At 52.4% G+C, this 27636-nt stretch overlaps 1 protein-coding gene, 1 long non-coding RNA gene and 1 other non-coding gene across 3 annotated transcripts in view; 1 reads left to right on the top strand and 2 right to left on the bottom strand.

Annotated features, from left to right (window-relative positions):
• Nucleotides 1–27636, top strand: part of NKD1 (NKD inhibitor of WNT signaling pathway 1) — a 109421-nt gene that overhangs the window by 63438 nt on the left and 18347 nt on the right. The window contains exon 4 of the mRNA XM_038754153.1: nucleotides 2297–2342. Coding sequence (XP_038610081.1) covers nucleotides 2297–2342 — 46 coding nt within the window. The remainder of the gene's footprint in view (nucleotides 1–2296; nucleotides 2343–27636) is intronic.
• On the bottom strand, nucleotides 15–27452 carry LOC119934608. Its single transcript, XR_005452982.1, has 3 exons — nucleotides 27371–27452; nucleotides 26181–26382; nucleotides 15–139 (listed from the first exon to the last, which is right to left on the bottom strand). It is a non-coding gene; the product is annotated as an uncharacterized LOC119934608 (long non-coding RNA).
• Nucleotides 8500–8570, bottom strand: TRNAK-CUU. The gene has a single exon. It is a non-coding gene; the product is annotated as a tRNA-Lys (tRNA).

Raw genomic sequence — 27636 nt, 5'->3', positions numbered from 1 at the left:
GAAACTTGGGAGGGTAAAAGGATCCAGTGTTTGGGACTTGGTTCTTTTCTTACTCTTCAGCCAGGGTAGAGAGGGAGTTATTGGGTGGAGAATTTTCCTGGACGTTAAGGCTGAGTCCTCCTTGTAGCCTGGGAGAGAGCTGGAGGGAGGGCAGTAAAATGTATTAAGCACTTACTATGGGCAAAACATGGGACAAAGCACTGGGAGAGAATGCCCCAGTAGGAATTAGATATGGTCCCAGCCCTCAGTGGGGTGGGAGTGAAGGGGGAGAGAACGATTCCTGCAGAAGACCCTCTGTACCACCGGGTTGGTTGTCAGCTCATTTGAAACATCATCCCAGAAGAACCCCTACTTTTCCTCATCTCCCACTCCCTTTCACCTCACCCTGACTTGCTCCCTTTTCTCCTCCCCCCCGTTCTTGCCCCACAACACTTAGGTATATATCTGTAATTTTATTTATTTGTATTGATGTTTGTTTACTTTGTGTTAATGTCTGCCCATCTGCCCCCCACCCCCAACCTCCCTTCACTCTAGAATGCGGGCTTGCTGTGGGCAGGAATTGCCTCTATTACCGTGTTGTACTTTCCCAAGTGCTTAGTTTAGTGTTCTGCACACAGTAAGTGCTCAATAAATATGACTGAATGAATAAACAAATTAATCAGTCATTCTTATTGAGCGCTTTCTGTGTGCAGAACACTGTACTAAGTGCTTGGAAGAGTACACTACAATAGAGTTGGTATACATGATTCCTGACCCAAAGGAGCTTAGAGTCTAGAAGAAACAGCTTAGCCTACTGGAAAGAGCACAAGCCTAGGAGTTCTACTCCTACCTCTGATGAGTGACCTTGGACAAGTCACATAACTTCTTGGTGCCTCTGTTTCCTCATCTGTTAAATCAATTAATCAATCAATCGTATTTATTGAGCACTTACTGTGTGCAGAACACTGTAGTAAGCGCTTGGGAAGTACAAGTTGGCAACATATAGAGACAGTCCCTACCCAACAGTGTTCTCACAGTCTAGAAGAGTGGGCTCACAGTCTGGGGATTCAGTGCTGGTTCTCCATCCTCCTTGGACTGTGAGCCCTATGTAGGATGGGGACTTCATCTGGCCTGATTATCTTGGATCTACTCCAGCACTTAGTACAGTGCTTGACACCCAGTAAACACTTACAAATACCACTAAATATTAATCATTAGTTGATTAATCCTTTCCTGAAATACTTTGGAGAGGAAAAATTTCCTCTGGATGGGGGCACCTTTTCTTTCCCAATTTACAGTACTGGTTGAGAGTGGGATTTTCCTGACAGAAGAGAAACCCATTGAAGGGATGAAGGGTAATTCACCCTATACAATAATTTGAATTCTAACTTTTTAAATCCTCTTCCTTAATCACATTAAACTCCTAAGTAGATATACTTGAGCGAGCTTTGCCCTCCTCTCCTCTGCCCTCTCCTCCTGCACACCCCTGTCATCTCCCCATTCTCCCTTTCTCCCCCTCCCTACCCCACTCTCTTCCCATTCTCCCCCTCTTTTTCCCTCTACATCCCACTCTGTTCTCATTCTCCTCTTTCTCCCTCCCCATCCCACTCGTCCCATTCTCTCCCTCTTTCTTCCTCTCCATCTCACTGTCTCCCCATTATCCCCTTCTTTCTCCCTCCTCATCCCACTTTCTTCCCTTCTTCCCCTTTTTCTCCAGCCCCCCACCCCATTGTCCGTGTCTCTCTCCCCTCCTCCTAGCCTTACTCCCCTTCGACCCACTCTCTCCCACCTCCCACCCTTTTACCCTCCCTCCTCCTCACTCTCTCCCCACTCTGCCTCTCTTTCTCCTTCCTGTACTCCCTCCCACCCTCCCCACTCTCTTCCAACCCTCTCCACCCCTCCCCACTCTCTTCCAACCCTCTCCACCCCTCCCCACTCTTCCATTCTGTCCCCCCTCCCCACCTTTACTCCCTCCCATCCTTTCAACTCCTCTCTCCTCACAGCCACTCTATTTCCCTCCCTCCACTTCACTTTCTCCCCACTCTCCCCCTCGATGTTCCTCTTCACACCCCACCCTCTCCTCGACACCCTCTCCCCTCTAGTCTACTTACCCACTCTCCAAATGACTAACTGAAAGAAATAGATGCACAGAACAAAAGTGATTTGGAATTTCCAGCAACACCTTTTAACCCCAGAAAACCCATTTTCTAATTAACTTTGGCAGCGCAATGTGTGTCTCATTAACATTTCAATATTCTGTGATTACCACCAGGCAAGCAGTAAAGATGTGCTTGTTTTTGCTTTGTTTTCCCTGCAGGATCCATCTGGCGAGGGTTACAGCGAGGATCATTTTCGCCTAGAAGGTACTTCCATGATAATGATTCCTTAACAAGTCCTTGGTCAGAGAGGAAGGTGGGGCCTACAGCACAAGGACAATTCCCACAGGAGATGAGGGTGAAGAGAGTTTTGGGAGGGAGCCCCCAAAGAATGTTGGGAGTGTTATTTTTTTTAATGGTTTTTATTAAGCGCTTACTACGTGGCAGGAACTATGCTAAGTGCTGAGGTAGATACATGATAATCAGATTGGACACAGTCCCTGTCCCACACGGAGCTCACAGTCTTAATTCCCATTTTACCGATGAGGTAATGAGGCAGGGAGAAGTTAAGTGACTTTCCCAAGGTCACACAGCAGATAAGTGGTGGGACTGGGATTTGAACCCAAGTCCTTCTGATTCCCAGGCCCACGCTTGTTCCCCTTGATCCCCTGGTGCATGGTGGTGGCTTCAGTATGGATATAAGCTGATTCCCACGGCCGATGAAACACTGTTACAGTGAATCACTCAGTTGATGCTGTCAACTCCCTTTCCATCCACATCACTTTCCAGTCTTGCTCTCTGGTCTGGGTCCGGCCATGGGGGAGAGACAGAACCTTTCCAGGAAGACATCCTCCCTCCTTAGAGTGGAAAAGGGCATTATCCAAATGAAGGCCCTTTGTCTTTAATGCTTCAGTGTTCAAAGCGGTCATTCTCTCCACAGCTTTCCTCTCTCACAGGGAAGTCAGGTGGCGAGAAGAGCATGGGAGCCAGGCTTGGGTTAAAAGTCAAGTGCATGGGCTCAAGCCTTATATGGGGCTTCCAGCTTCAATGAGAATGGTGTTCGAGTTAGAAAACCGGTGATTGTTTTTCCCCAATTGACTCTGTCAGAAATCATTTCACTGATGGACGGAGGAAACCGGTGTGTCCGAAGAAGTGAAGGAAGGTTTGGCCTGTGGGACCCTGCTCTGTGTTGATGAGGAGGTCAATATGCAGATGTCCCCCACCCCCACCCTTTTACATCCCCTTTCCCCTCCCCCATACCCTCTTTCCTTCTCTGGCTGATGCAGTGACTTATTTGTTCTCTGAATCCAGTTTAGCTCCCAGGCACCACTTCTAGGCCCTAGTTGGAAAACACTGTTCTGGGAGAAGCATGGTCTAGTGGATAGAGCTTGGGCTTGGGACTTAAGTGCTTGGTACAGTGCTCTGCATGCAGTAAGAGCTCAATAAATATGATTGAATGAATCAGAAGCAGCTGGCTTCTAATCCTGGCTCCACCGTTTGCCTGCTGTTCAATCATATTGACTGAGCACTTTATTGAGCACTTACTGTGTGTGGAGCACTGTAGTAAGCACTAGGGAGAGTCCAATACAATAATAGACACATTCCCTGCCCATGACAAGCTGGGTAACCTTGGGCAAGTCACTTAACCCCTCTGGGCCCCAGTTACCTCATTTGTAAAGTGGGGATGAAGACTGAGTCCCATGTAGGACAGGGATTGTGTTCAGTCTGATTAGCATATGTCTACCCCATTGCTTAATACGGTACCTGGCACATCCTAAGGGCTCAACAAATGCTATAAAAAAAAAATTCTGCCTCTCCTGGACTCTCCCAAGCAACTGGTACAGTTCTCTGCTCTGAGTAAGCAAGAGATTGATAGATACTATTGATTATAGATATCGATGGGGTGTATCATGAGGTGCCAGGAGGAGAGAGTGGGGAGGAGGGAAGGGGTGATGCAGAGATGCCTGGCAGAGGGGCCCAGGGTGTGGCCAGGCAGATGGGAAAACCAAAGACAGGGGAGTGGGTGGGTGGGTGGGGGGCATCCCCAGCTTGCCAGAGGCAGGTCTTTTGGGAGCCCCACGTGGACAGTGTGATCACCTTGTATTCATTCATTCAATTGTATTTATTGAGCACTTACTGTGTGCAGAGCACTGTACTAAGCACTTGGGAAGTACAAGTTGTACCCTCCCCAGTGCTTAGAACAGTGCTTTACACATAGTAAGTGCTTAACAAATGCCATTATTATTATTATTATTATTATTATTATTATTATATCAGACATAGTCCTTGGCCCATAAGTGGCTCACAGTCTGAATGATAGTGAGAGGAGACATTTGATCTCTGTTTTAAAGATGAGGAAACTGAGACCCATAGAGAGGTTAAGTGCTCACGCTGTACTGAGCACTTGGGAAGTACAAATTGGCAACATATTGAGACGGTCCTTACCCAACAATGGGCTTACAGTCTAGAAGGGGGAGACAGACAATAAAACAAAACAAGTAGACAGGTGTCAATGCCGTCAGAATAAATAGAGTTATAGCTATATACACATCATTAATAAAATAGAGTAAATATGTACAAATAAAATAGAGTAAAGTGATTTGTCTGAAGTCTCACAGCAGGCCAGTGGCAGAGCCAGGATTAGAACCCCGGGTGTACTGAATCCCAGATCCAGGTGCCCCCCACTAGGCCATGAGGCCTCCCCTCTGTGTCTCCCAGAATTCCCTGCATATCCCTAGAGGCTACACAGAGTAGGTTTAAGGGGTATGAGGGCTTTTGGACTCGCCTCGATTCTCTCCACCCTCAGCTAGGCACAGGTTGGTAGCAGTTAGTTTGAAAGGGGTGGACTGGGGTTGGGGGCAATAGATATTGAGGCAGATTCCCAGAGCTCAGCTGGGCTACAGGTTGAAGTAGGGGGATGCTGGGATGTTCTGATCATGCATCAACCTCTCTGATTTCAGCAAGAAAACAGATTTTCAAGTGGATTTTCAAACCTGTCAGGTAGTGGCCAGTGAGACGAGATCAGAGCATAGTGAGTAAGCTGGTCCTGGAGGAGTAAGGTGTGTGGGTTGGGCTGTAGTAGATCAGTGACATTATAGATAGATGGATAATATGAAATATATATTATAAATTATTTATTCATATTGATGTCTGTCTCCCCCTCTAGGCTGAAAGCATGTTGTAGGCGGGGAATGTTTCTGCCAACTCTGTTGGATTGCCCTCTCCCAAGCACTTAGTACAGTGCTCTGCACATAGTAAGTGCTCAATAAATAAGATTGATAATGACGATTGAAGAAGTGGCTTTGCCCTCCAGGAGCATAGAGTCTAATAGAGAAAGATGAACTTCCCACCCCAGATATTCACATAAACTGCAAGTCATAACTTCTTTGGGCCTCAGTTACCTCATCTGTAAAATGGGGATTAAAGTGTAAACCTCACGTGGGGCATGGACTGTGTCCAACCTGATTATCTTGCATCTGCCCCAGCGCTTAGTACAGTGCCTGGCGCATAGTATGCACTTAACAAATACAATTTAAAAAAGAAAAATAATTGATGGGTCCTAGGTTTCTGGGAGCCATGATTGAGGTCATCTTTTCACCATATGCAGTTGTGGTCCACTTTTTGGTAAGCTGTTTCCATTGATGTGATAGCCTGGTTTTCTGGACAAATTTTCTGGGCAACTTATGACGTTCCTCCCAGTGGCTCTTCTCCATTGACCTGAAAGAGGCCAGCGAAAGGGCAGTTCCATAAAGGGCAGTCCATACAGGGCACAGAGGAAAATGTGCAGTCTCTACCCCTAGATGGGCATCTAGCCTCGGGAGATGGGGCTGGATCTTCAACTCTCCTGATACATCCCCAAGCATTTAGGGCAGTTTGGGGCTTGCAATCAATCAATCAATCAATCAATCAATTGTATTTAATGAACGCTTACTTTTTTATGATGTTTGTTAAGCACTTACTGTGAGTCAGGCACTGTACTATGGCTCTGGAGGAGGTGGTAGATACAAGCTGTTCAGGTTGGGCAGAGTCCATGTCCCACTTGGAGCTCCCGATCATAATCCCCATTTTTCAGGTGAGGTAACTTGAGGACGGAGAAGCTAAGTGACTTGCCCAAAGTCACATAGCAGACAAATGGGAGCAGTGTTGCCTAGTGGATAGAGCATGGTCCTGGGAGTCAGAAGGACCTGCAATCTAATCCTAGCTCTGTTAGTTGTCATCTGTGTGACCTGGGGCAAGTCGCTTAACTTCTCTGCACCTCAGTTACCTCATGTATAAAATGGGGATTAAGACTGTGAGTCCCATGTGGGACAGGGATTGAGTCCAACCTGATTAGCTTGTATCTGCTCCAGTGTGCAGTACAGTGCCTGGCACATAGTCAGTGCTTAACAAATGCCATTAAAAAAATAATGGCAGACATGAGATTAAAGCTTCCTGGCCCAGGATCTATACATTAGGACATGCTGCTTGGCCTAAGTACTTGGAGAAGTCCAATAGAGTCAGTTGACCTGATCCCTACTTGTGGAGGAGGTTGGGTGCTTAGAAAAGTTGGGAAAAAGAGGTCATGGAGGGGCAAAGTGGAGTCGGGGTAGGGGGTGAAGATTGGAATAATGACTTGGCAGCTCAATCAATCAGTGGCATTTATTGAGCACTCACTGTGTACAGAGCACTGTACTAAGAGCTTGGGAGAGTACAATACAATAAAGTTGGTTGACCCAATCCTAGGGACATTGAAGTACCCCAGGGTCCAGGAACCCCACTCTGAAAATAGCCCTCTAATCCCACATCCACCTTGCTGCCATCTTCTGAGGGATGAGGCCTAAGGAAGACCAAGGCCTCCCCCTCCCCTCCCAGAGGCCTGGAAATTACAGGAAGAGAAATCATGAAATGCTGCTTTGGTTTTTCCATCTCCAAGTTCATTGCCTTTTCAGGACATGGCTTTGGGAAATAGGGTGGGAGCAGGGGTGACTTTTTTTATGAAAAGGACCTCTGAGCCATAAAGATAAAAAGAACTCTGAGCAGTCCAGAAAGGAGCTGGGGTGAACTCCTGTGTTGTTATGTAAAGCTTGATCAAATCCTCTGTCTTAACAGACTTAACTAGCCAAAAGCAAAAGGCTCTGGATTCTGGGATTAAGATTGTATTTGGTAAGAGGACTGAAGCATTAGTGCTTCCTTTTGAACTCCAGAAAGAACAAAGTAAACATCAAAAGCCTTAAGCCGCAGAGCGGATTGTTGACTCAGGGTTGAAGCATGAACCCTAGCTCCACCGACTCTGTTTACTGAGGCCCCCCAGTGCCGAGGAACAGTGGGAGTGGATTTGTCCCCAGAGGAAAGGTGGAAGTGGAATTGTCCATTTTAGGTCAGCACCTGGACTCCATCCTCCTCTCTCCCCTTCCCTCCAGGGCGGGGTTGGTTTGGGGGTCTCGCTGATGTGGCAGGTGAGCTCCTTCTGGAAGTAAAGGGTGGACTAGATAAAACTGGGGTTCCTCTTGCTCTCTCTCGCTCGTCAGCCGACCCATCAACTGTGTTTATTGAACTCTTATTGTGTGCAGAACACTGTACTGAGCAGCATGGCCTAGTGGCAAGAGCTCTGGCTTGGGAGTTAGAGGATGTGGGTTCTAATCCCATCTCCGCCACTTGTTTGTTGTGTGAGCTTGGGCAAGTCACTTAACTTCTCTATGCCCCAGTTATCTCATCTGTTAAATTGGGATTAAGACTGTGAGCCCCACGGGCCTTGTATCTACCCCAGAGCTTAGAACAGTGCTTGACACATAGTAAGTGCTTAACAAATATGATTATTATTATCATTATTATTATTAATAAGGTTCAAGAAGAGTTTGGATAAATTCACTTAGGACAGTCATAACAGTTATGATCTTTATATCGTATATATCTATACTTATGTGTAATACTTCTTGCAGTCACTTTACAGCCCTCTAGACTGTAAGCTCATTGTGGGCAGGGAATGTGTCTCATATTGTTATGTTGTGTTCTCTCAAGCACCTACTACAGTGCTCTGCACACAGTAAGCTCTCAATAAATTCAATGGATTGATGACAGGGTGAGAGGTGAGTGGTACTAAGGAAAAGCCAAGGTAAGTGGCTTGGTAGTCCATCCCTAACCATGAGACTGAGTGGCCATGGGGGCTATAATCTCACTGTCCTTCCAGCCCAACCACAGGTCTCCCCATCTTCAAAGTTCTCCAACAACCCCACCTCCTTCAGGAGATTTTCCTCAATTGCTTTTTCTTCTTCTGTCCTCCCAGCTACCTCCTCAGCATTTGTGTTCCCATAACCACCAGCTGCCCTTTTATACAGATGGATGGGCAGGCTCTGTTATTGAATAATAGTAATAATAATAATGATAATAATGGCATTTGTTAAGCGCTTATTATGTGCAAAGCACTGTTCGAAGCACTGGAAAGATGCACCCAACGTGGGGTTCGAACCCACGACCCTGAGCTTAAGAGTCTCATGCTCTACCGACTGAGCTAGTAGTAATAGTACTTACTGAGCACTTAGGGAATGTGTCTGTTTATTGTTATATAGTATTCTTCCAAGTGCTTAGTACAGTGCTTTGCAAACAGTAATTGGTCAATAAATATGAATGATTGAATGAATGAATACTGAGTGCAATACACAATATTAAGCGTTAGGAACAGAAGCACAGCACACACTCCCTGCCTATAAGGAGAACAGTGCTTGGCACATAGTTCTTAACAAATGCCATTATTATTATTATTATTATTATCATTATTATTATTATTATTATTATTATTACCCACTAAGCACCTTAGAGTGTAAGAAGCTTAGAGGGGGGACGATTGAGATAGAAGTATTTACAAGCAGTCAAATCAGAATAAATCCAACTGAATGCTCAATTGAAGAGTTATAAAAATCCACGTGCTGAGAATGGGCATGAATAAATAAGTGCCAAAGTACAAGCTGCGTGGCCTAGTAGAAAGAGCATGGGCCTGGGAGTCTGAGAACCTGAGGTTTAATCGCAGTTCCGTTACTTGTCTGCTGTGTGACCTTGGGCAAGTGACTTAACTTCTCGGTGCTTCAGTTACCTTATCAATTAAATGACGGTTAAAGCTGTGAGCTTTAAAGTGTGTGGAGTGGGTCCAACATGATTATTGTGTATCTACCCCAGCACTTGGTACAATGCCTGGCACATAGTAAGCGCTTAACAGATACCATCACATCACATCACTTAATACAGTGCTTGGCATATAACAAGCACTTAAATTCCATTAAAAAAAGTACAAGAGGTAGCTGAAGAGCTGTATTTACCTATCCACCTTCTCATTCTCTTTTTTATCCTAATCATAGATAATTTTGCATCAGTCTCTCCAGTTAGATTGTAAGCTCTGTGGGTAGAACAGAGAAGCAGCGTGGCCCAATGGATAAAGCATAGGCCTGGCAGTCAGAAAGACCTAGGTTCTAAGCTCAGCTTTGCCACTTGTCACCTGTGTGACCTTGAGCAAGTCACTTAACTTCTCCGTGTCTCAGTTACCTCACCTGTAAAATGGAGATTAAGACTTTGATTCCCATGTGGGACAGAGACTGTGTCCAACCTGATTAGATTGTACCTACCCCAGCAGTTAGAGTAGTGCTCGATACATAGTAAGTGCTTAACAAATACCATTATTATTAGGGAGTTATGTCTTTTTAGCTCTCCTGTACTCTCTCAAGTACTGTGTAGGAGTTCAATAAATCATCATCAAATGCCCTCGAGTTGTTTCTGACCCCTAGAAACCCCATGGACACACCCTCTCCCAACTCCTGTTATAAAGTTGTTCCGGTATATGTATCCACAAAGCCCAATAAATACCATGGATTAAATGGGATGCCTTTGAGTGCCATTTTCAGAGACAGAAAACTGAACTGAGTAGCTCATCGGTTGGATGATGTTAGCTTTGGTCTTCCGCTCTTGAAAGTGAGTTCCGCATCTGACAGCTGGTTAATGACCCATCCATGGACAAATCCGACTCCTGCTGTCCTGAACTTTTCAACCAGGATCTGGAAATCTTAGCTTTGGACCTCCTGAATCAGGCCCTGTGTCGGGTTGGTGAATATATCCCCAGAGATGGCCCACCCACACTTCCTTGGTGGGTGTGTGGAAAATTCACTCATTCAATCATATTTATTGAGCACTTACTGTGTGCAGAGCACTGTACTAAATGCTTGGAAAGTACAATTTAGCAACAGAGACAATCCCTGCCCACAACGGACTCACAGTCTAGATGCGGGGAGACAAGCATCAAAACAAGTAAACAGGCATCAGTCGCATCAACATCAATAAATAAAATTGTAGATATACACACATCATTTATATAAAAAATTAAATTATAAATATGTACATATGTACACAAGTGCTGTTGGGGGGAGGTGGGTAGAGCAAAGGGAGCGAGTCGGGGTGATGGGAAGGTGAAGGGGAGCTGAGGAAAAGGGGGGCTTAGTCTGGGAAGGCCTCCTGGAGGAGGTGAGCCTTTGGTAGGACTTTGAAGTGGGGGTGAGAATGAGACTAAACAAGGGACTGGAGTCCATCAGGGTTCTTACAGACCCATCCTTCTCTTCTTTTGGTAAGACACACAGCATTACATCCTCCTCCAACAGAGAACCAATGTCCTCAAGTAATTAGTAGCTGGGAAATCAATCAATCATTCAATTAATCCATAGTATGTATTGAGTGGTTACTGTGTGCTGAGTACTGTACTCAGTGCCTAAAAGAGTAGTGTAGACTTAGAGAACACGATTCCTGATGTGAAGCAGTTTGTAGTGTGGGGAGACAGACACAAAATTATTTGCAGGTAGAAGAGACAGGAAAAGCAGATGGTAGATGAGTCAGTGTTTAAATAGGAAAATAGCATGGTTAAATGGAACTGGTACAGGCCTGGGAGTCAGAGGACCTGAGTTCTAATCCCAGCTCCACCATGATCCTGCTGTGTGATCTTGGGCAAGTCACTTAACCTCTCTGTGTCTTAGTTTTCACATTTGTAAAATGGGGATTCAATACCTGTCCTCTCCCTTCCTTAGATTGTGAGCCGGGTATGGGACAGGGACTGGGTCCAATCTGATTATCTTGTATCTACTCCAGAACTTGGTATAGTGCTTGACACATAGTAGACACTTAACAAATACCACAATGTTATCATTATTAGTAGTAATTGTGGCATTAGTAGTAGTATTATTGTTAATAATAATAATAAATATCAGGGGATGTCAATTGACAAGGGAGGGTATCGGTGCCTGAGTGCGTAATTGGAGTAGAAGATTGCTAAAGTGGTACTTGAGGAGGTATAACCAGGGGAGAAGAAAAATTAATGGAGAAATATGATTTCAGAAGGACTTGGAAGATGAAGAATCGTGGTCTAGTGGATTTGGAGGGGAGGGAGTTGCAGGTGGGAGAAAGATGGAGGAGTGATTACCCCTTGTCCATTCGAGAAGCACCGTGGTCTATTGTATAGAGCAAGGGCCTGAAAGTCAGAAGGACCTGGGTTCTTATTCCGGCTCTGCTACTTGTCTGCTGTGTGACCTTGAACAGGTCCCTTCCCTTCCATAAGCCTAAATTACCCCATCTGCGGAGTGGGGATTGAGACTGTGAGCCCTACATGGGACAGGGACTGTGTTCAACTCGTTTGGCTTGTATCCACCCCAGCACTTAGTGCCTGGCACATTGTAAGCACTTAACAAATGCCATTATTATTATTATTCCTCTTGACCAAGAGATGGGAGAGACAGAGAAGGTGGTTATGATGGAATTATGAGTTGCCCAAAAGGTCAGGGTGGGTGCCTGGCTATTTTGCAGGGCCTGCCCCTGCCCCCCTGGCCCTGACCTGGACCGTCTGCCCCTACACTTGCCTCCCTGGCCCTGATCATCTGCCCCTGCCTCCCTGGCCCTGACCTTCTTCCCCTGCCCCTCTGCTGCCCTGGCCCTGACCGTTTTCCACTGCCTCTCTGCTGCCCTGGCCCTGACCGCCTTCCCCTGCCCCTGCCTCCCTGGCTCTGACGGTCTGCCCCTGCCCCTGCCTCCCAGGCCCTGACCGTCTGCCCCAGCCCCTGCCTCCCTGGCCCCGACAGCCTGCCTCTTCCCATGCCTCCCTGGCCCTGACCGTCTGCCCCTGCCTCCCTGGCCCTGACCGACTTCCCCTGCCCCTGCCTCCCTGGCCCTGACTGTCTGCCCTTGCCCCTACCTCCCTGGCCCTGACCGTCTGCCCCTGCCCCTCTGCCGCCCTGGCCCTGACCGTCTGCCCCGGCCCCTCTGCTGCCCTGGCCCTGACCGTCTGCCCCTGCCCCTGCCTCCCTGGCCCTGACGGTCTGCCCCTGCCTCTGCCTCCCTGGACATGACTGTCTGCCCCTTCCTCTGCCTCCCTGGATATGACTGTCTGCCCCTGCCTCTGCTTCCCTGGCCCTGACCATCTGCCCCTGCCCCTGCCCCCCTGGCCCTGACCGTCTGCCCCTGCCCCTCTGCTGCCCTGGCCCTGACCGTCTGCCCCTGCCCCTCTGCTGCCCTGGCCCTGACCGTCTGTCCCTGCGTCCCTGGCCCTGAACGTCTTCCCCTGCCTCTGCCTCCCTGGCCCTGACCGTCTGCCTCTGCCTCTCTGGCCCTGACAGTCTGCCCGTGCCCCTCAGCCCCCCCTGGCCCTGACCGCCTGCCCCTGCCTCTGCCTCCCTGGCCCTGACCGTCTTCCCCTGCCTCTGCCTCCCTGGCCCTGACCGTCTTCCCCTGCCTCTGCCACCCTGGCCCTGACCGTCTTCCCCTGCCTCTGCCTCCCTGGCCCTGACCGTCTTCCCCTGCCTCTGCCTCCCTGGCCCTGACCGTCTTCCCCTGCCCCTGCCTCCCTGGCCCTGACCATCTTCCCTTGCCTCTGCCTCCCTGGCCCTGACCGTCTGCCCCTGCCCCTGCCTCCCTGGCCCTGACCGTCTTGCCTCTGCCTCCCTGGCCCTGACCGTCTTCCCCTGCCCCTCACTCCCTGGCCCTGAACGTCTGCCCCCGCCCCTGCCTCCCTGCCCCTGCCTCCCTGGAGCTGACCGTCTGCCTCTGCCTCCCTGGCCCTGACTGTCTTCCCCTGCCTCTGCCTCCGTGGCCCTGACCGTCTTCCCCTGCCTCTGCCTCCCTGGCCCTGACCGTCTTCCCTTGCCTCTGCCTCCCTGGCCCTGACCATCTGCCCCTGCCCCTGCCTCCCTGGCCCTGACCGTCTTGCCTCTGCCTCCCTGGCCTTGACCGTCTTCCCCTGCCCCTGACTCCCTGGCCCTGACCGTCTGCCCCCGCCCCTGCCTCCCTGGCCCTGACCCCCTGCCCCTGCCTCCCTGGCCCTGACCGTCTGCCCCTGCCTCCCTGGCCCTGACCGTCTGCCCCTACCCCTGCCTCCTTGTCCCTGACCATCTGCCCCTGCCCTTCTGCCACCCTGGCCCTGACCGTCTGCCCCTGCCCCTGCCTCCCTGGCTCTGACCGTCTGCCCCTGCCTCCCTGGCCCTGACCGTCTGCCCCTGCCTCCCTGGCCTTGACCATCTTCCCCTGCCTCTGCCTCTCTGGCCCTGGCCGTCTTCCCTTGCCTCTGCCGCCCTGGCTGTGACCGTCTTCCCTGCCCCTCTGCTGTCCTGGCCCTGACCATCTGCCCCTGCCCCTGCCTCCATGGCCCTGACCGTCTGCCCCTGCCTCTGCCTCCCTGGCCCTGACCGTCTGCCCCTGCCCATGCCTCCCTGGCCCTGACCATCTGCCCCTGCCCCTCTGCCCCCCAGCCCTGACCGTCTGCCCCTGCCATAGCCTCCCTGACCCTAACCATCTGCCCCCGCCCCTGCCTCCCTGACCCTGACCGTCTGCCCCTGCCACTCTGGCCCTGACAGTCTGCCCGTGCCCCTCAGCTCCCCTGGCCCTGACCGCCTGCCTCTGCTCCTGCCTCCCTGGCCCTGACTGTCTTCCCCTGCGTCTGCCTCCCTGACCCTGACCATCTTCCCCTGCCTCTGCCTCCCTGGCCCTGACCGTCTTGCCTCTGCCTCCCTGGCCCTGACCGTCTTCCCCTGCCCCTGACTCCCTGGCCCTGACTGTCTGCCCCCTCCCCTGCCTCCCTGGCCCTGACCCTCTGCCCCTGCCTCCCTGGCCCTGACCGTCTGCCCCTGCCTCCCTGGCCTTGACCATCTTCCCCTGCCTCTGCCTCCCTGGCCCTGACCATCTGCCCCTGCCTCCTTGTCCCTGACCATCTGCCTCTGCCCCTCTGCCACCCTGGCCGTGACCGTCTACCCTGCCCCTCTGCTGTCCTGGACCTGACCATCTGCCCCTGCCTCCATGGCCCTGACCGTCTGCCCCTGCCCATGCCTCCCTGGCCCTGACCATCTGCCCCTGCCCATGCCTCCCTGGCCCTGACCATCTGCCCCTGCCCCTCTGCCCCCCGGCCCTGACCGTCTGCCCCTGCCATTGCCTCCCTGACCCTAACCATCTGCCCCTGCCCCTGCCTCCCTGACCCTGACCATCTGCCCCTGCCACTCTGGCCCTGACAGTCTGCCCGTGCCCCTCAGCTCCCCTGGCCCTGACCGCCTGCCTCTGCTCCTGCCTCCCTGGCCCTGACCGTCTTCCCCTGCCTCTGCCTCCCTGACCCTGACCGTCTTCTCCTGCCTCTGCCTCCCTGGCCCTGACCGTCTTGCCTCTGCCTCCCTGGCCCTGACCGTCTTCCCCTGCCCCTGACTCCCTGGCCCTGACTGTCTGCCCCCTCCCCTGCCTCCCTGGCCCTGACCCTCTGCCCCTGCCACTCTGGCCCTGACAGTCTGCCCGTGCCCCTCAGCTCCCCTGGCCCTGACCGCCTGCCTCTGCTCCTGCCTCCCTGGCCCTGATCGTCTTCCCCTGCGTCTGCCTCCCTGACCCTGACCGTCTTCCCCTGCCTCTGCCTCCCTGGCCCTGACCGTCTGCCCCTGCCTCCCTGGCCTTGACCATCTTCCCCTGCCTCTGCCTCCCTGGCCCTGACCATCTGCCCCTGCCTCCCTGTCCCTGACCATCTGCCTCTGCCTCTCTGCCACCCTGGCCGTGACCGTCTACCCTGCCCCTCTGCTGTCCTGGACCTGACCATCTGCCCCTGCCTCCATGGCCCTGACCGTCTTCCCCTGCCTCTGCCTCCCTGGCCCTGACCGTCTGCCCCTGCCCGTGCCTCCCTGGCCCTGACCATCTGCCCCTGCCCCTCTGCTCCCCGGCCCTGACCGTCTGCCCCTGGCATAGCCTCCCTGACCCTAACCATCTGCCCCCGCCCCTGCCTCCCTGACCCTGACCGTCTGCCCCTGCCACTCTGGCCCTGACAGTCTGCCCGTGCCCCTCAGCTCCCCTGACCCTGACCACCTGCCTCTGCTCCTGCTCCCTGGCCCTGACCGTCTTCCCCTGCGTCTGCCTCCCTGACCCTGACCATCTTCCCCTGCCTCTGCCTCCCTGGCCCTGACCGTCTTCCCCTGCCCCTGACTCCCTGGCCCTGACTGTCTGCCCCCTCCCCTGCCTCCCTGGCCCTGACCCTCTGCCCCTGCCTCCCTGGCCCTGACCGTCTGCCCCTGCCTCCCTGGCCTTGACCATCTTCCCCTGCCTCTGCCTCCCTGGCCCTGACCGTCTGCCCCTGCCTCCCTGTCCCTGACCATCTGCCCCTGCCCCTCTGCCGCCCTGGCCGTGACCGTCTTCCCTGCCCCTCTGCTGTCCTGGACCTGACCATCTGCCCCTGCCTCCATGGCCCTGACCGTCTGCCCCTGCCTCTGCCTCCCTGGCCATGACCGTCTGCCCCTGCCCGTGCCTCCCTGGCCCTGACCGTCTGCCCCTGCCCCTCTGCCCCCCGGCCCTGACCGTCTGCCCCTGCCATAGCCTCCCTGACCCTAACCATCTGCCCCCGTCCTTGCCTCCCTGACTGTCTGCCCCTGCCACTCTGGCCCTGACAGTCTGCTCGTGCCCCTCAGCTCCCCTGGCCCTGACCGCCTGCCTCTGCTCCTGCCTCCCTGACCCTGACCGTCTTCCCCTGTCTCTGCCTCCCTGGCCCTGACCGTCTTTCCTTGCCTCTGCCTCCCTGGCCCTGACCTTCTTGTCTCTGCCTCCCTGGCCCTGACCGTCTTCCCCTGCCTCTGCCTCCCTGGCCCTGACCGTCTTCCCTTGCCTCTGCCTCCCTGGCCCTGACCCTCTGCTCCTGCCCCTGCCTCCCTGGCCCTGACCGTCTGCCCCTGCCCCTGCCTCCCTGGCCCTGACCATCTGCCCCTGCCCCTGCCTCCCTGGCCTTGACCATCTTCCCCTGCCTCTGCCGCCCTGGCCCTGACCGTCTGCCCCTGCCTCCCTGGCCCTGACTGTCTGCCCCTACCCCTGCCTCCCTGTCCCTGACCTTCTGCCCCTGCCCCTCTGCCGCCCTGACCGTGACCGTCTTCCCTGCCCCTCTGCTGCCGTGGCCCTGACCATCTGCCCCTGCCCCTGCCTCCCTGGCCATGACCGTCTGCCCCTGCCCGTGCCTCCCTGGCCCTGACCGTCTGCCCCTGCCCGTGCCTCCCTGGCCCTGACCGTCTGCCCCTGCCCCTCTGCCCCCCTGGCCCTTACCGTCTGCCCCTGCCCCTCTGCCGCCCTGGCCCTGACCGTCTGCCCCTGCCTCCCTGGCCCTGACCGTCTACACCTGCCCCTCTGCCTCCCTGGCCCTGACCGTCTTCCCCTGCCCCTGCCTCTCTGGCCCTGACAGTCTGCCCCTATCCCTCAGCCCCCCTGGCCCTGACCATCTGCCCCTGCCCCCCTGGCCCTGACCATCTGCCCCTGCCTCCCTGGCCCTGACCATCTGCCCCTGCCTCTGCCTCCCTGGCCCTGACCATCTGCCCCTGCTGCTGCCTCCCTGGTCCTGACCATCTGCCCCTGCCCCTCTGCCGCCCTGGCCCTGACCGTCTGCCCCTGCCCCTGCCTCCCTGGCCCTGACCGTCTGCCCCTGCCTCTGCCTCCCTGGCCCTGACCGTCTGCCCCTGCTGCTGCCTCCCTGGCCCTGACCGTCTGCCCCTGCCTCCCTGGCCCTGACCGTCTGCCTCTGCTCCTGCCTCCCTGGCCCTGACCGTCTGCCCCTGCCCCTGCCTCCCTGGCCCTGACCATATTCCCCTGCCCCTGCCTCCCTGGCCCTGACCATCTGCCCCTGCCTCCCTGGCCCTGACCGTCTTCCCCTGCCTCCCTGGCCCTGACCATCTGTCCCTGCCCCTCTGCCTCCCTGGCCCTGACCATCTGCCCCTGCCCCTCTGCCTCCCTGGCCCTGACCATCTGCCCCTGCCCCTCTGCCCCCCTGGCCCTGACAGTCTGCCCCTGCCCCTGCCTCCCTGGCCCTGACCGTCTGTCCCTGCCCCTCTGCCTCCCTGGTCCTGACCATCTGCCCCTGCCCCTCTGCCTCCCTGGCCCTGACCGTCTGCCCCTGCCCCTCTGCTGCCATGGCCCTGACCGTCTGCCCCTGCCCCTCTGCTGCCCTGGTCCTGACCATCTTCCCCTGCCCCTGCCTCCCTGGCCCTGACCGTCTGCCCCCGCCTCTGTCTCCCTGGCCCTGTCCGTCTGCCCCTGCCCCTCTGCCGCCCTGGCCCTGACCGGCTGCCCCTGACCGTCTGCCCCTGCATCTGCCTCCCTGGCCCTGACCGTCTGCCCCTGCCTCTGCCTCCCTGGCCCTGACTGTCTTCCCCTGCCCCTGCCTCCCTAGCCCTGACCGTCTGTCCCTGCCCCTCTGCCTCCCTGGCCCTGACCATCTGCCCCTGCCCCTCTGCCTCCCTGGCCCTGACCGTCTGCCCCTGCCCCTCTGCCGCCATGGCCCTGACCGTCTGCCCCTGCCCCTCTGCTGCCCTGGTCCTGACCATCTTCCCCTGCCCCTGCCTCCCTGGCCCTGACCGTCTGCCCCCGCCTCTGTCTCCCTGGCCCTGTCCGTCTGCCCCTGCCCCTCTGCCGCCCTGGCCCTGACCGGCTGCCCCTGACCGTCTGCCCCTGCATCTGCCTCTCTGGCCCTGACCGTCTGCCCCTGCCTCTGCCTCCCTGGCCCTGACCGTCTTCCCCTGCCCCTGCCTCCATGGCCCTGACCGCCTGCCCCTGCCCTTGCCTCCCTGGCCCTGACTGTCTGCCCCTGCCCTTGCCTCCCTGGCCCTGAACATCTGCCCCTGACAGTCTGCCCCTGCCCCTGCCTCCCTGGCCCTGAACATCTGCCCCTGCCCTTGCCTCCCTGGCCCTGAACGTCTGACCCTGCCTCGCTGGCCCTGACCATCTTCTCCTGCCTCTGCTTCCCCTTCCCTGACCGTCTGCCGCTGCCCCTCTGGCCCTGACCGTCTTCCCCTGCCCCTGTCTCACTGGCCCTGACTGTCTTCCCCTACGTCCCTGGCCCTGACTGTCTGCCCTTACCTCCCTGGTCCTTTTAGACTGTGAGCCCACTATTGGGTAGGGACTGTCTCTATATGTTGCCAATTTGTACTTCCCAAGTGCTTAGTACAGTGCTCTGCACACAGTAAGCGCTCAATAAATACGATTGATGATGATGATGTGGACCAAATGGAATCAAATGGAATCAGGGCCCTATGCCACTTTTCTGGCATCTATGGGAAGCATGACCTAGTGGAAATAGCAAAGAACTAGGAGCCAGAGGACCTGAGTTTTAACCCCAGCTCCGCCATTTGTCCACTGTGTGACCTTGGGCAAGTCACTTCACTTCTTTGTGCCTCAGTTACCTCATCTGTAAAACAGGGATTAAGACTGCAAGTCCCATGTGGGCAGAGACTGTGTCCAACCTGATTACCTTGTATCTACCCCAGCATTTAGAACAGTGCTTGGCACATAGTAAGCGCTTAACAAATGCCATTATTATTACTAGTACAAGGGACAGGGACTGTGTCCAACCTGATTACCTGGTATCTACCCTAGTGCTCAGTACATTGCCTGGCACATAGAAAGCGCTTAACAAACACCCTTAAAAAATAGAGGGGTGACAATGGGAAGTAAATTAAATGGTTGCTGATTACCCAGGCTGGCAGCGTCTATTTCAGATCACCAGAAAATGAGTGAACAAATCGGTCAAAACCCTTAGCACCTGTGTCAAATTGTGCTGTGCCTGCCTAAATCCGAATTCCTTGGGGAAGGGGCCTAAAGGGACAGCTGAGAGTCTTCAGAGGGTCGAGGGGAGGCTACCCAGTTTCTGGGGTAGACTGTGCCCCACCGACAATGAGCCCTCTGTTGGGTAGGGACCATCTCTACATGTTGCCAACTTGTACTTCCCAAGCGCTTAGTACAGTACTCTGCACACAGTAAGCACTCAATAAATATGATTGAATGAATGACAATGGTCGTGGTGGACTTTATCAAACACTTACTATGTGCTAGGCGCTGGGGTAGATTTGGGATGATCAACTGGGAAATAGCTACCAGCCCACCCGGGCTTTACTGTCTAAGTGACAGGGACAGCAAGTATCATTCATTCAATCATATTTATTGAGCACTTACTGTGTGCAGTACACTGCACTAAGTACTTGGGAAAGCACAATATGACAATAAACAGTGACACTCCCTGCCCACGACGAGCTCACAGTCTAGAGGTGGGGGAATCTTTCCCCTATTCTACAGATGAGGAAACTGAGGTCCAGTGAGTTTGAAGCAGCATGGCTTAGTGGATAGAGCATGGGCCTGGGGATCAGAAGGTCATGGTCATGGTTGTCCCTCACAGAGATCTCCGCTCTCTGGACCCCACCCATCTTTCGGAACGCCTCACACCCCACCTCGCCGCCCTCTCCTCTCTACCCAGTCTTGATGATCAGGTTACTGCTCTCAACTCTACCCTTTCTACTCAGCTAGACTCGCTCGCTCCCCTTTCCCTTCGCCGCTCTCGCACCACTAACCCACAGCCCTGGATCACTGCCACTGTCCGCCTCCTTCGCTCTTATGCTCGAGCTGCCGAACGCTGCTGGCGAAAGTCTAAACACCATGCCAACCTCGTTCACTTCAAGTTTATCCTTTCCTGCCTTAACTCAGCCCTCTCTTCTGCCAGACAAAACTATTTCTCCTCCCTTATTGACACCCATGCCCATCACCCCCGCCAGCTCTTCCGTACATTCAACTCCCTTCTCAGGCCCCCGGTTCCTCCCCCCTCCTCCTTCCCTCACCCCCAACGATCTGGCCTCCTACTTCATTAACAAAATTAAATCCATCAGGTCCAACCTCCCCAAAGTCTCTTCCCCCCTTTCTCCAACCCCCCCAGCTCTCAACATTCTCTGCTACTCTCCCATCCTTCCCAGCAGTATCCTCAGAGGAACTCTCCTCCCTCCTCTCAAGTGCTACTCCGGCCACCTGTGCTTCTGACCCCATTCCCTCTCATCTTATGAAATCTCTCGCTCCATCCCTTCTCCCCTCCCTAACTTCCATCTTCAACCACTCACTCTCCACTGGTTCCTTCCCCTCTGCCTTCAAACATGCCCATGTCTCTCCCATCCTAAAAAAACCCTCTCTTGACCCCACCTCACCTTCTAGTTATCGTCCCATATCCCTCCTACCATTCCTTTCCAAACTCCTTGAACGAGTTGTCTACACGCGCTGCCTAGAATTCCTCAACAACAACTCTCTCCTCGACCCCCTCCAGTCTGGCTTCCGTCCCCTTCATTCCACGGAAACTGCGCTCTCAAAGGTCACCAATGACCTCCTGCTTGCCAAATCCAACGGCTCATACTCTGTCCTAATCCTCCTCGACCTCTCAGCTGCCTTTGACACTGTGGACCACCCCCTTCTCCTCAACACGTTATCTGACCTTGGCTTCACAGACTCCGTCCTCTCCTGGTTCTCCTCTTACCTCTCTGGTCGTTCTTTCTCAGTCTCTTTTGCAGGCTCCTCCTCCCCCTCCCATCCTCTTACTGTGGGAGTTCCCCAAGGTTCAGTGCTTGGTCCCCTTCTGTTCTCAATCTACACTCACTCCCTTGGTGACCTCATTCGCTCCCACGGCTTCAACTATCACCTCTACGCTGATGACACCCAGATCTACATCTCTGCCCCTGCTCTCTCCCCCCTCCCTCCAGGCTCGCATCTCCTCCTGCCTTCAGGACATCTCCATCTGGATGTCCGCCCGCCACCTAAAGCTCAACATGTCGAAGACTGAGCTCCTTGTCTTCCCTCCCAAACCTTGTCCTCTCCCTGACTTTCCCATCTCTGTTGACGGCACTACCATCCTTCCCGTCTCACAAGCCCGCAACCTTGGTGTCATCCTCGACTCCGCTCTCTCATTCACCCCTCACATCCAAGCCGTCACCAAAACCTGCCGGTCTCAGCTCCGCAACATTGCCAAGATCCGCCCTTTCCTCTCCATCCAAACCGCTACCCTGCTAATTCAAGCTCTCATCCTATCCCGTCTGGACTACTGCACTAGCCTTCTCTCTGATCTCCCATCCTCGTGTCTCTCTCCACTTCAATCCATACTTCATGCTGCTGCCCGGATTATCTTTGTCCAGAAACGCTCTGGACATATCACTCCCCTCCTCAAAAACCTCCAATGGCTACCGATCAATCTGCGCATCAGGCAGAAACTCCTCACCCTGGGCTTCAAGGCTCTCCATCACCTCGCCCCCTCCTACCTCACCTCCCTTCTCTCCTTCTACTGCCCAGCCCGCACCCTCCGCTCCTCCACCACTAATCTCCTCACTGTACCTCGCTCTCGCCTGTCCCGCCATCGACCCCCGGCCCACGTCATCCCCCGGGCCTGGAATGCCCTCCCTCTGCCCATCCGCCAAGCTAGCTCTCTTCCTCCCTTCAAGGCCCTGCTGAGAGCTCACCTCCTCCAGGAGGCCTTCCCAGACTGAGCCCCTTCTTTCCTCTCCCCCTCGTCCCCCTCTCCATCCCCGTCTTACCTCCTTCCCTTCCCCACAGCACCTGTATATATGTATATATGGTTGTACATATTTATTACTCTGTTTATTTATTTATTTATTTTACTTGTACATTTCTATCCTACTTATTTTATTTCGTTGGTATGTTTGGTTCTGTTCTCTGTCTCCCCCTTTTAGACTGTGAGCCCACTGTTGGGTAGGGACTGTCTCTATGTGATGCCAATTTGTACTTCCCAAGCGCTTAGTACAGTGCTCTGCACATAGTAAGCGCTCAATAAATACGATTGATTGATTGATTGATTGATATATTAAGCACTTATAATCCTGGCTCTGCCACATGTCTGCTGTTTGACTTTGGGCACTTCTCTCTGCCTCAGTTATCTCATCTGTAAAATGAGGATTAAGAGTGTGAGCAAGCCCTGTGTGGGACAGAGACCGTGTCCAATCTAACTTGAATTTACCCCAGTATTTGGCACATAGTAAGTGCTTAACAAATACCATCGTTATTATTATTCAGTGATAAGTAAGTGCTTAATAAATACCATCGTTATTATTATCACTGACTTATAATAACGATGGTATTTGTTAAACACTTACTATGTACCAAGCACTGTTCTAAGCGTTGGATGACTCGTTCAAAGTCACCCAGCAGGCCAGGGACAGCCTCCTTCCTCCCAGTCCCATGGAAATAGCCTCCATTGATACAGGTGAGCCCGCCACTCTGTGCCGCTCTGTGCCACAGCGGCATCCGGGCAGGGCAAAGCCCGATTGTTCAAGCCAGCTTGCCGTCCCACATTCAAAGTTTGCCTCCCCCAGGGGCGCCTTTGTTGGCTCCGACTCCACTTCGGCTGCAGTAGCTGCAGAAACCCAAAGTTTTCCCGCAGCAGCAGGAGCAACGGGCAGAACAAGAGCCCTTTGTTACCTAGGCAGCGTCTCTAAAGTCTGTCGTTCATAAAAGCTAAACTGGAAGAATGGAAATTCTGACTCGCCTCAGATAAGGAGGAGACTTTTATAGTTTCCAGTAGCTCAGGGGGGTTAGATTTGAAAAATTGAATTTCATCACATGTTTTAAGTTTGGCGTGAGTGGGGAGGGAGACACGATATTTTTAGAAGGTTAAGGGAAAAAAAAACCCTTCTTTCCCGGCTACCATCTCCCGCCCCCCTCAACAGATGTTTCATCTCAATCCTACCCAAACCTCAAAGTGAAGTGGTCGTCAACCTTATACTCTCACAGAGAAAAAAGGGATGAAATGCCAATTGTTTGGCAGGGTGCTTTTTTTCCCCCTTCCCTTCTCTACCCGTAACCACAACTAGTCTGTGAGGAAAAACTGCAATAGTAAAGCATGGAGCTGTGAGGGGGCAGTGGTGGGGATGGGGCTGGTTGGAGCGGGGAAGGGGGATGGCTGAGCCATAGAAAGCATTCTGTTCTGAAGTAGCTCCTGAAGCCCATCTGCTGGGACTCCTCAGAGGAACTCTCACTTCCTCCCTCTCTTCCTCGCTCCTTCTCTCTTTCCTCACTTCTTTTCCTCCTCATTCTCTTCCTTCTCCTTTTTGTTCTCTTCCTTCTCCTCTTCTAACTTCTGTCTCCTCTTTCTCCTCCTCCTTCCTTCCTTCTTCTCCTTTTCCTCTTCATTCTCCTCATTCTCCTCATCCTCCTGATGCTCCTTCTCTTCCTTCTTCCTTCCTCCTCCTCCTCTTCCTTCTTCTCTTCCTCTTCCTTCTCCTCCTTGGCCCTTTTCCTCCTCCTTCTTCTCCTCCTCTTTCTTCTCCTCCTCCTCCTCCTCTTCCTCCTTCCTTCCTCCTCCACCTCCTCTTCTCCTTCTCTTTCCCCTTCTCCCATTACTCTTCCTCCCTCCTTCTTTCTGTTCCTCTTCCTCCTTCCTTTCTTCTCCTCCTCTTCTTCCTCCTCCTCCTCTTTCTCCTCCTCCTCTCCTCATCCTTCTTCTCCTCCTCCTCCTTCCCCACTTCCTTTTCCTCATTCTCTTGTCATTCTCTTCTCCCTCCATCCTAGTTGGCAGAGAAGGGTCCTGTCAGTGGATTCATTCACTACACAATGTGATTGGGCCTCCAAGCAGCAGAAATTATGAGATGGAGAGCAGATAGCCACTCAGAGGAGGGGCATGAACAGTTCAGCACCCAGAGGAATCAACATCTCAGCAGGGTCCAGTCCAGGGCCCAGGGCAGTGCTGAGAAGATCGGATGGACTCATTGGATCCTGGGGCCACGCTGACAATGGAGCCACTCCGGGAAGACCTAAGCTCAGTGGTTACTACCCTTCCATGGAGCCCGGGAGCTGGGGGGCTTGGAACTCCAGGCTGAGTCACTCACCTGTGGGCTACATCTTAGTTTGCCCTTTTGAAAAATAGGTGCTTTGGCAAGCTTCTCAATCTAGGCCTTCAAGTTTGCACCCTCCTGCTCCTCGTTGCTCTTTAGACTCCAAAACCCCATTTGGCTGAGATAAGGTGAATTCCTTGGCTCCTTCTCTCAGAACACAGGGAAGGTAGAGCCACTATTGAAGATTTATAGAAGCATATATAGAGAAGAGAGAAGCAGCGTGGCTCAGTGGAAAGAGCATGGGCTTGGGAGTCAGAGGTCATGGGTTCTAATCCCTGCTCCACCACTTGTCAGCTGTGTGACTTTGGGCAAGTCACTTAATTTATCTGTGCTTCAGTTCCCTCATCTGTAAAATGGGGATTACGACTGTGAGCCCCACATGGGACAACCTGATCACTTTGTATTCTCCCCAGTGCTTAGAACAGTGCTTTATACATAGTAAGCATTTAACAAATGCCATTATTACTATTTATAGACCCCTAAACCCTGGTGGGCCTGGCACAGCCTCCCCTCAAATGTCTACTTTGGGTGGGTGGGGTTGGTGAGAGTCAGTCAATTATTTGATTATTTTTACCAAGCACTTATTATGTACAGAGTGCTGTACTAAGTGTTTGGGAGAATATAACAGAGTTGGTAGACACCATCCCTTCCTTGGAGGAGTTGACAATCTAATGATTGCTCTGCACTTAATAAGTGCTCAGCCGATATCAGTGATTGATTAATTGATTGATTGATTACAATAAGCAGATCCTTTTAGGCCTCATTCATAAAGAACAACCCAAGCTCCTTTCAGACCCGCTGTTATTATTATTACTACTAACAGCAACAATAATAACAGTGGTATTTGTTAAGCACTTAAAATGTGCCAGACACTGTTCTAAGGGCTGAAGTGGATACAAGCAAATAGGGTTGGGCACAGTCTCTATCCCACATGGGGCTCACAGTTTAAATCCCCATTTTACAGATAAGGTAATTGAGACATAGGGAAGTGAAATGACTTACCTAAGGTCATGCAGCAGACAAGTGGCCGAATCAGGATTAGGCCCAGGTCTTTCTGACTCCCAGACCTGTGCTCTAACTACTAGACCACAGTGCTCTAACCAGAAAGTGTTTGCAGAGTCATGGCAGATCTGGAAATCCAGGTTCTGTTTCACTTCCCGTTTGCCATTCTGAATGCTTTTCTCTCAAATAATAATAATAATAACAATAATAACAACAGTAATAATAATAATAATAGAGAAGCAGCATGACCTAGTGGAAAGAGCAAGGTCATGAGAGTCAGAGGAACTAGATTCTAATCCTGGCTCTGTCCACTGCCTGCTATGGTGACCTTGGACAAGTCACTTCTCTGTGCCTTAGTTTCCTCAACTGTAAAATTGGGATTAAATACCTATCTCACCTCCTACTTAGACTTTGAACCCCAGTTGGGACAGAGACTCCTTCCAACCAGATAAACTTGTAGCTGCCCCAGGACTAAATTAAGCTGTATCATATGTCCCACAATTAATAATAATTGTGGTATTTGTTAACCACTTATTAGGTGCCCAGCACTACATTAAACGCTGGGGTAGAAAAGGTATATGCAGATCGGATACATTCCTTTGTTCTAAACAGAGCTCACAGTCTAAATAGAAGGGAAAACAGGCATTGAGTCCCCATTTTGCAGATGAGGAAACATAGGCCCAAAGAAGTGAAATGAGTTGCCCAAGGTCACACAGCAGGCATGTGGTGGAGGTGAGATTAAAATTCAGGTCCTGTGACTCCTGGGCCCGGGCCCTTTCCAACAGGCTTCCATTTTTCAATGCTTTGTGGAGGGTGCCAGTTGTCAGCTGTTTCCAGATCATGTTGTCCTGGCTGCCATCTGGCTCTCAAGGCAGGGGCAGGGAATGCTATTAGTTGGGGTAAATGGTCCATATGAAAGTGACAGTTTTCACTAATGCTAGGCACTCTGAAATTAAACGATAATGCTCACCATAGCAGATTGCATCTTCATAATATGTCTTCTGAAATGTCCGATGATCAAAGTCAGAGCCTCTGCTCCTCCAGGTATCTGCCCAAACTCTCCCTAGACAGAGCTGGTGCCCATAATCTCTTCTCTCTCTTTCTTTCCTCCTCTTTCTTTAAAACTGGAGGAGTGCGGTGGTGGAAGGCGGGCTAGAGATCTTCTTTGATCTCTGAGGAGAGGAAAAAAAAAGTCTGTTCTGCTCGGGCTTTTGGCTAACACAACAAACAGTGTTTAAAATTTAACTTTGCTTAATTAATTAGTAATTCTGTTTAATGCCGTCTGATCTCCATCCAAAAGGTATTCTGAAGCTTGAGAGCCGAACATCAAAGTGTTCTGGGTGAGGATGGTCAAGTAATGCATTTAATCTGCCAGTTGCTGGGGGAGTCGCTGAACCAGATTGGGTGCTAATGGGAAGGATAAGCGGAAATCTGGTCAATGGGTAGCAGAAGGACTTTTTTCCGACCAGGGAGTGGGTAGAGATAAAGTTGTCTCCCCCTCTAGACTGTGAGCTCACTGTAGTCAGGAATGTGTCTGTTTGTTGTTATATTGTAATGATAATAATAATTGTGGTATTTGTTAAGCACTTGCTGTGTGCCAGGCACAGTACTAAGCCCTGGAGTGGATACAAACAAATTGGGTTGGTTACAGTCCCTATCCCACAGGGGCTCACAGTTTCAATCCCCGTTTTACAGATGAGGTAACTGATGCACAGAGAAGTGAAGGGATATACCCAAGGTCTCACAGCAGACAAGTGGTGGAGCTGGGATTAGAACCCTTGACCTCTGACTCATGATCTATCCACTACGCCATGCTGCTTCTTTAATTGTACTCTCCCAAGCACTTAGTACAGGGCTTTGCACACTGTAAGTGCTCAGTAAATACGATTGAATGAATTTTTCAGGTAGATGAATCTGTTGGCGGACAGCGGGTCAATCAACCAGTGGCATTTATTGAGCGCGTCCTATGTGCAGAGCGCTGGGCTAAGGACTTGGGAGAGCAGATGGATGGCAAACATCAGCATCACCTTCTGCGCCAATAATTTATCGAAAAAACGTACTTGCTTCTCACCCCCCTCCTGGTTCCTGTCCCCTATATCCACCCCAATTCTCTTGTGTAGAAAGGAGCGTCATTATCAATGGTATTTATTGAGTACTTACTATACTGTACTAGATGGGTAACCACGTTTGCTGATGGTAACAGGAAGGGATCGATCAGCTCCCACAAAGGCAGGGGGCCCTTAGGGCTGATGACATTGTCCCTGGCGAATCATTTGACAGGGATGGCACCACAGTGACTTCATCAATCAATTGATCAATCAGTGGTATGTATTAAGCACTGACTCCATGCAGTGCACTGTGCTAATGCTTGGGAGAACACAACAAAGTTGTTAGACAGGATCCCTGCCCACTACAGAACTTAGAAT

This window comes from Tachyglossus aculeatus, chromosome 11, assembly GCF_015852505.1.
Source record: "Tachyglossus aculeatus isolate mTacAcu1 chromosome 11, mTacAcu1.pri, whole genome shotgun sequence".
NCBI classification, from domain to species: Eukaryota; Metazoa; Chordata; class Mammalia; order Monotremata; family Tachyglossidae; genus Tachyglossus; species Tachyglossus aculeatus.
The sequence above is the reverse complement of the archived record's forward strand: the minus strand, read 5'-3'. Positions and strand labels throughout refer to the sequence as shown.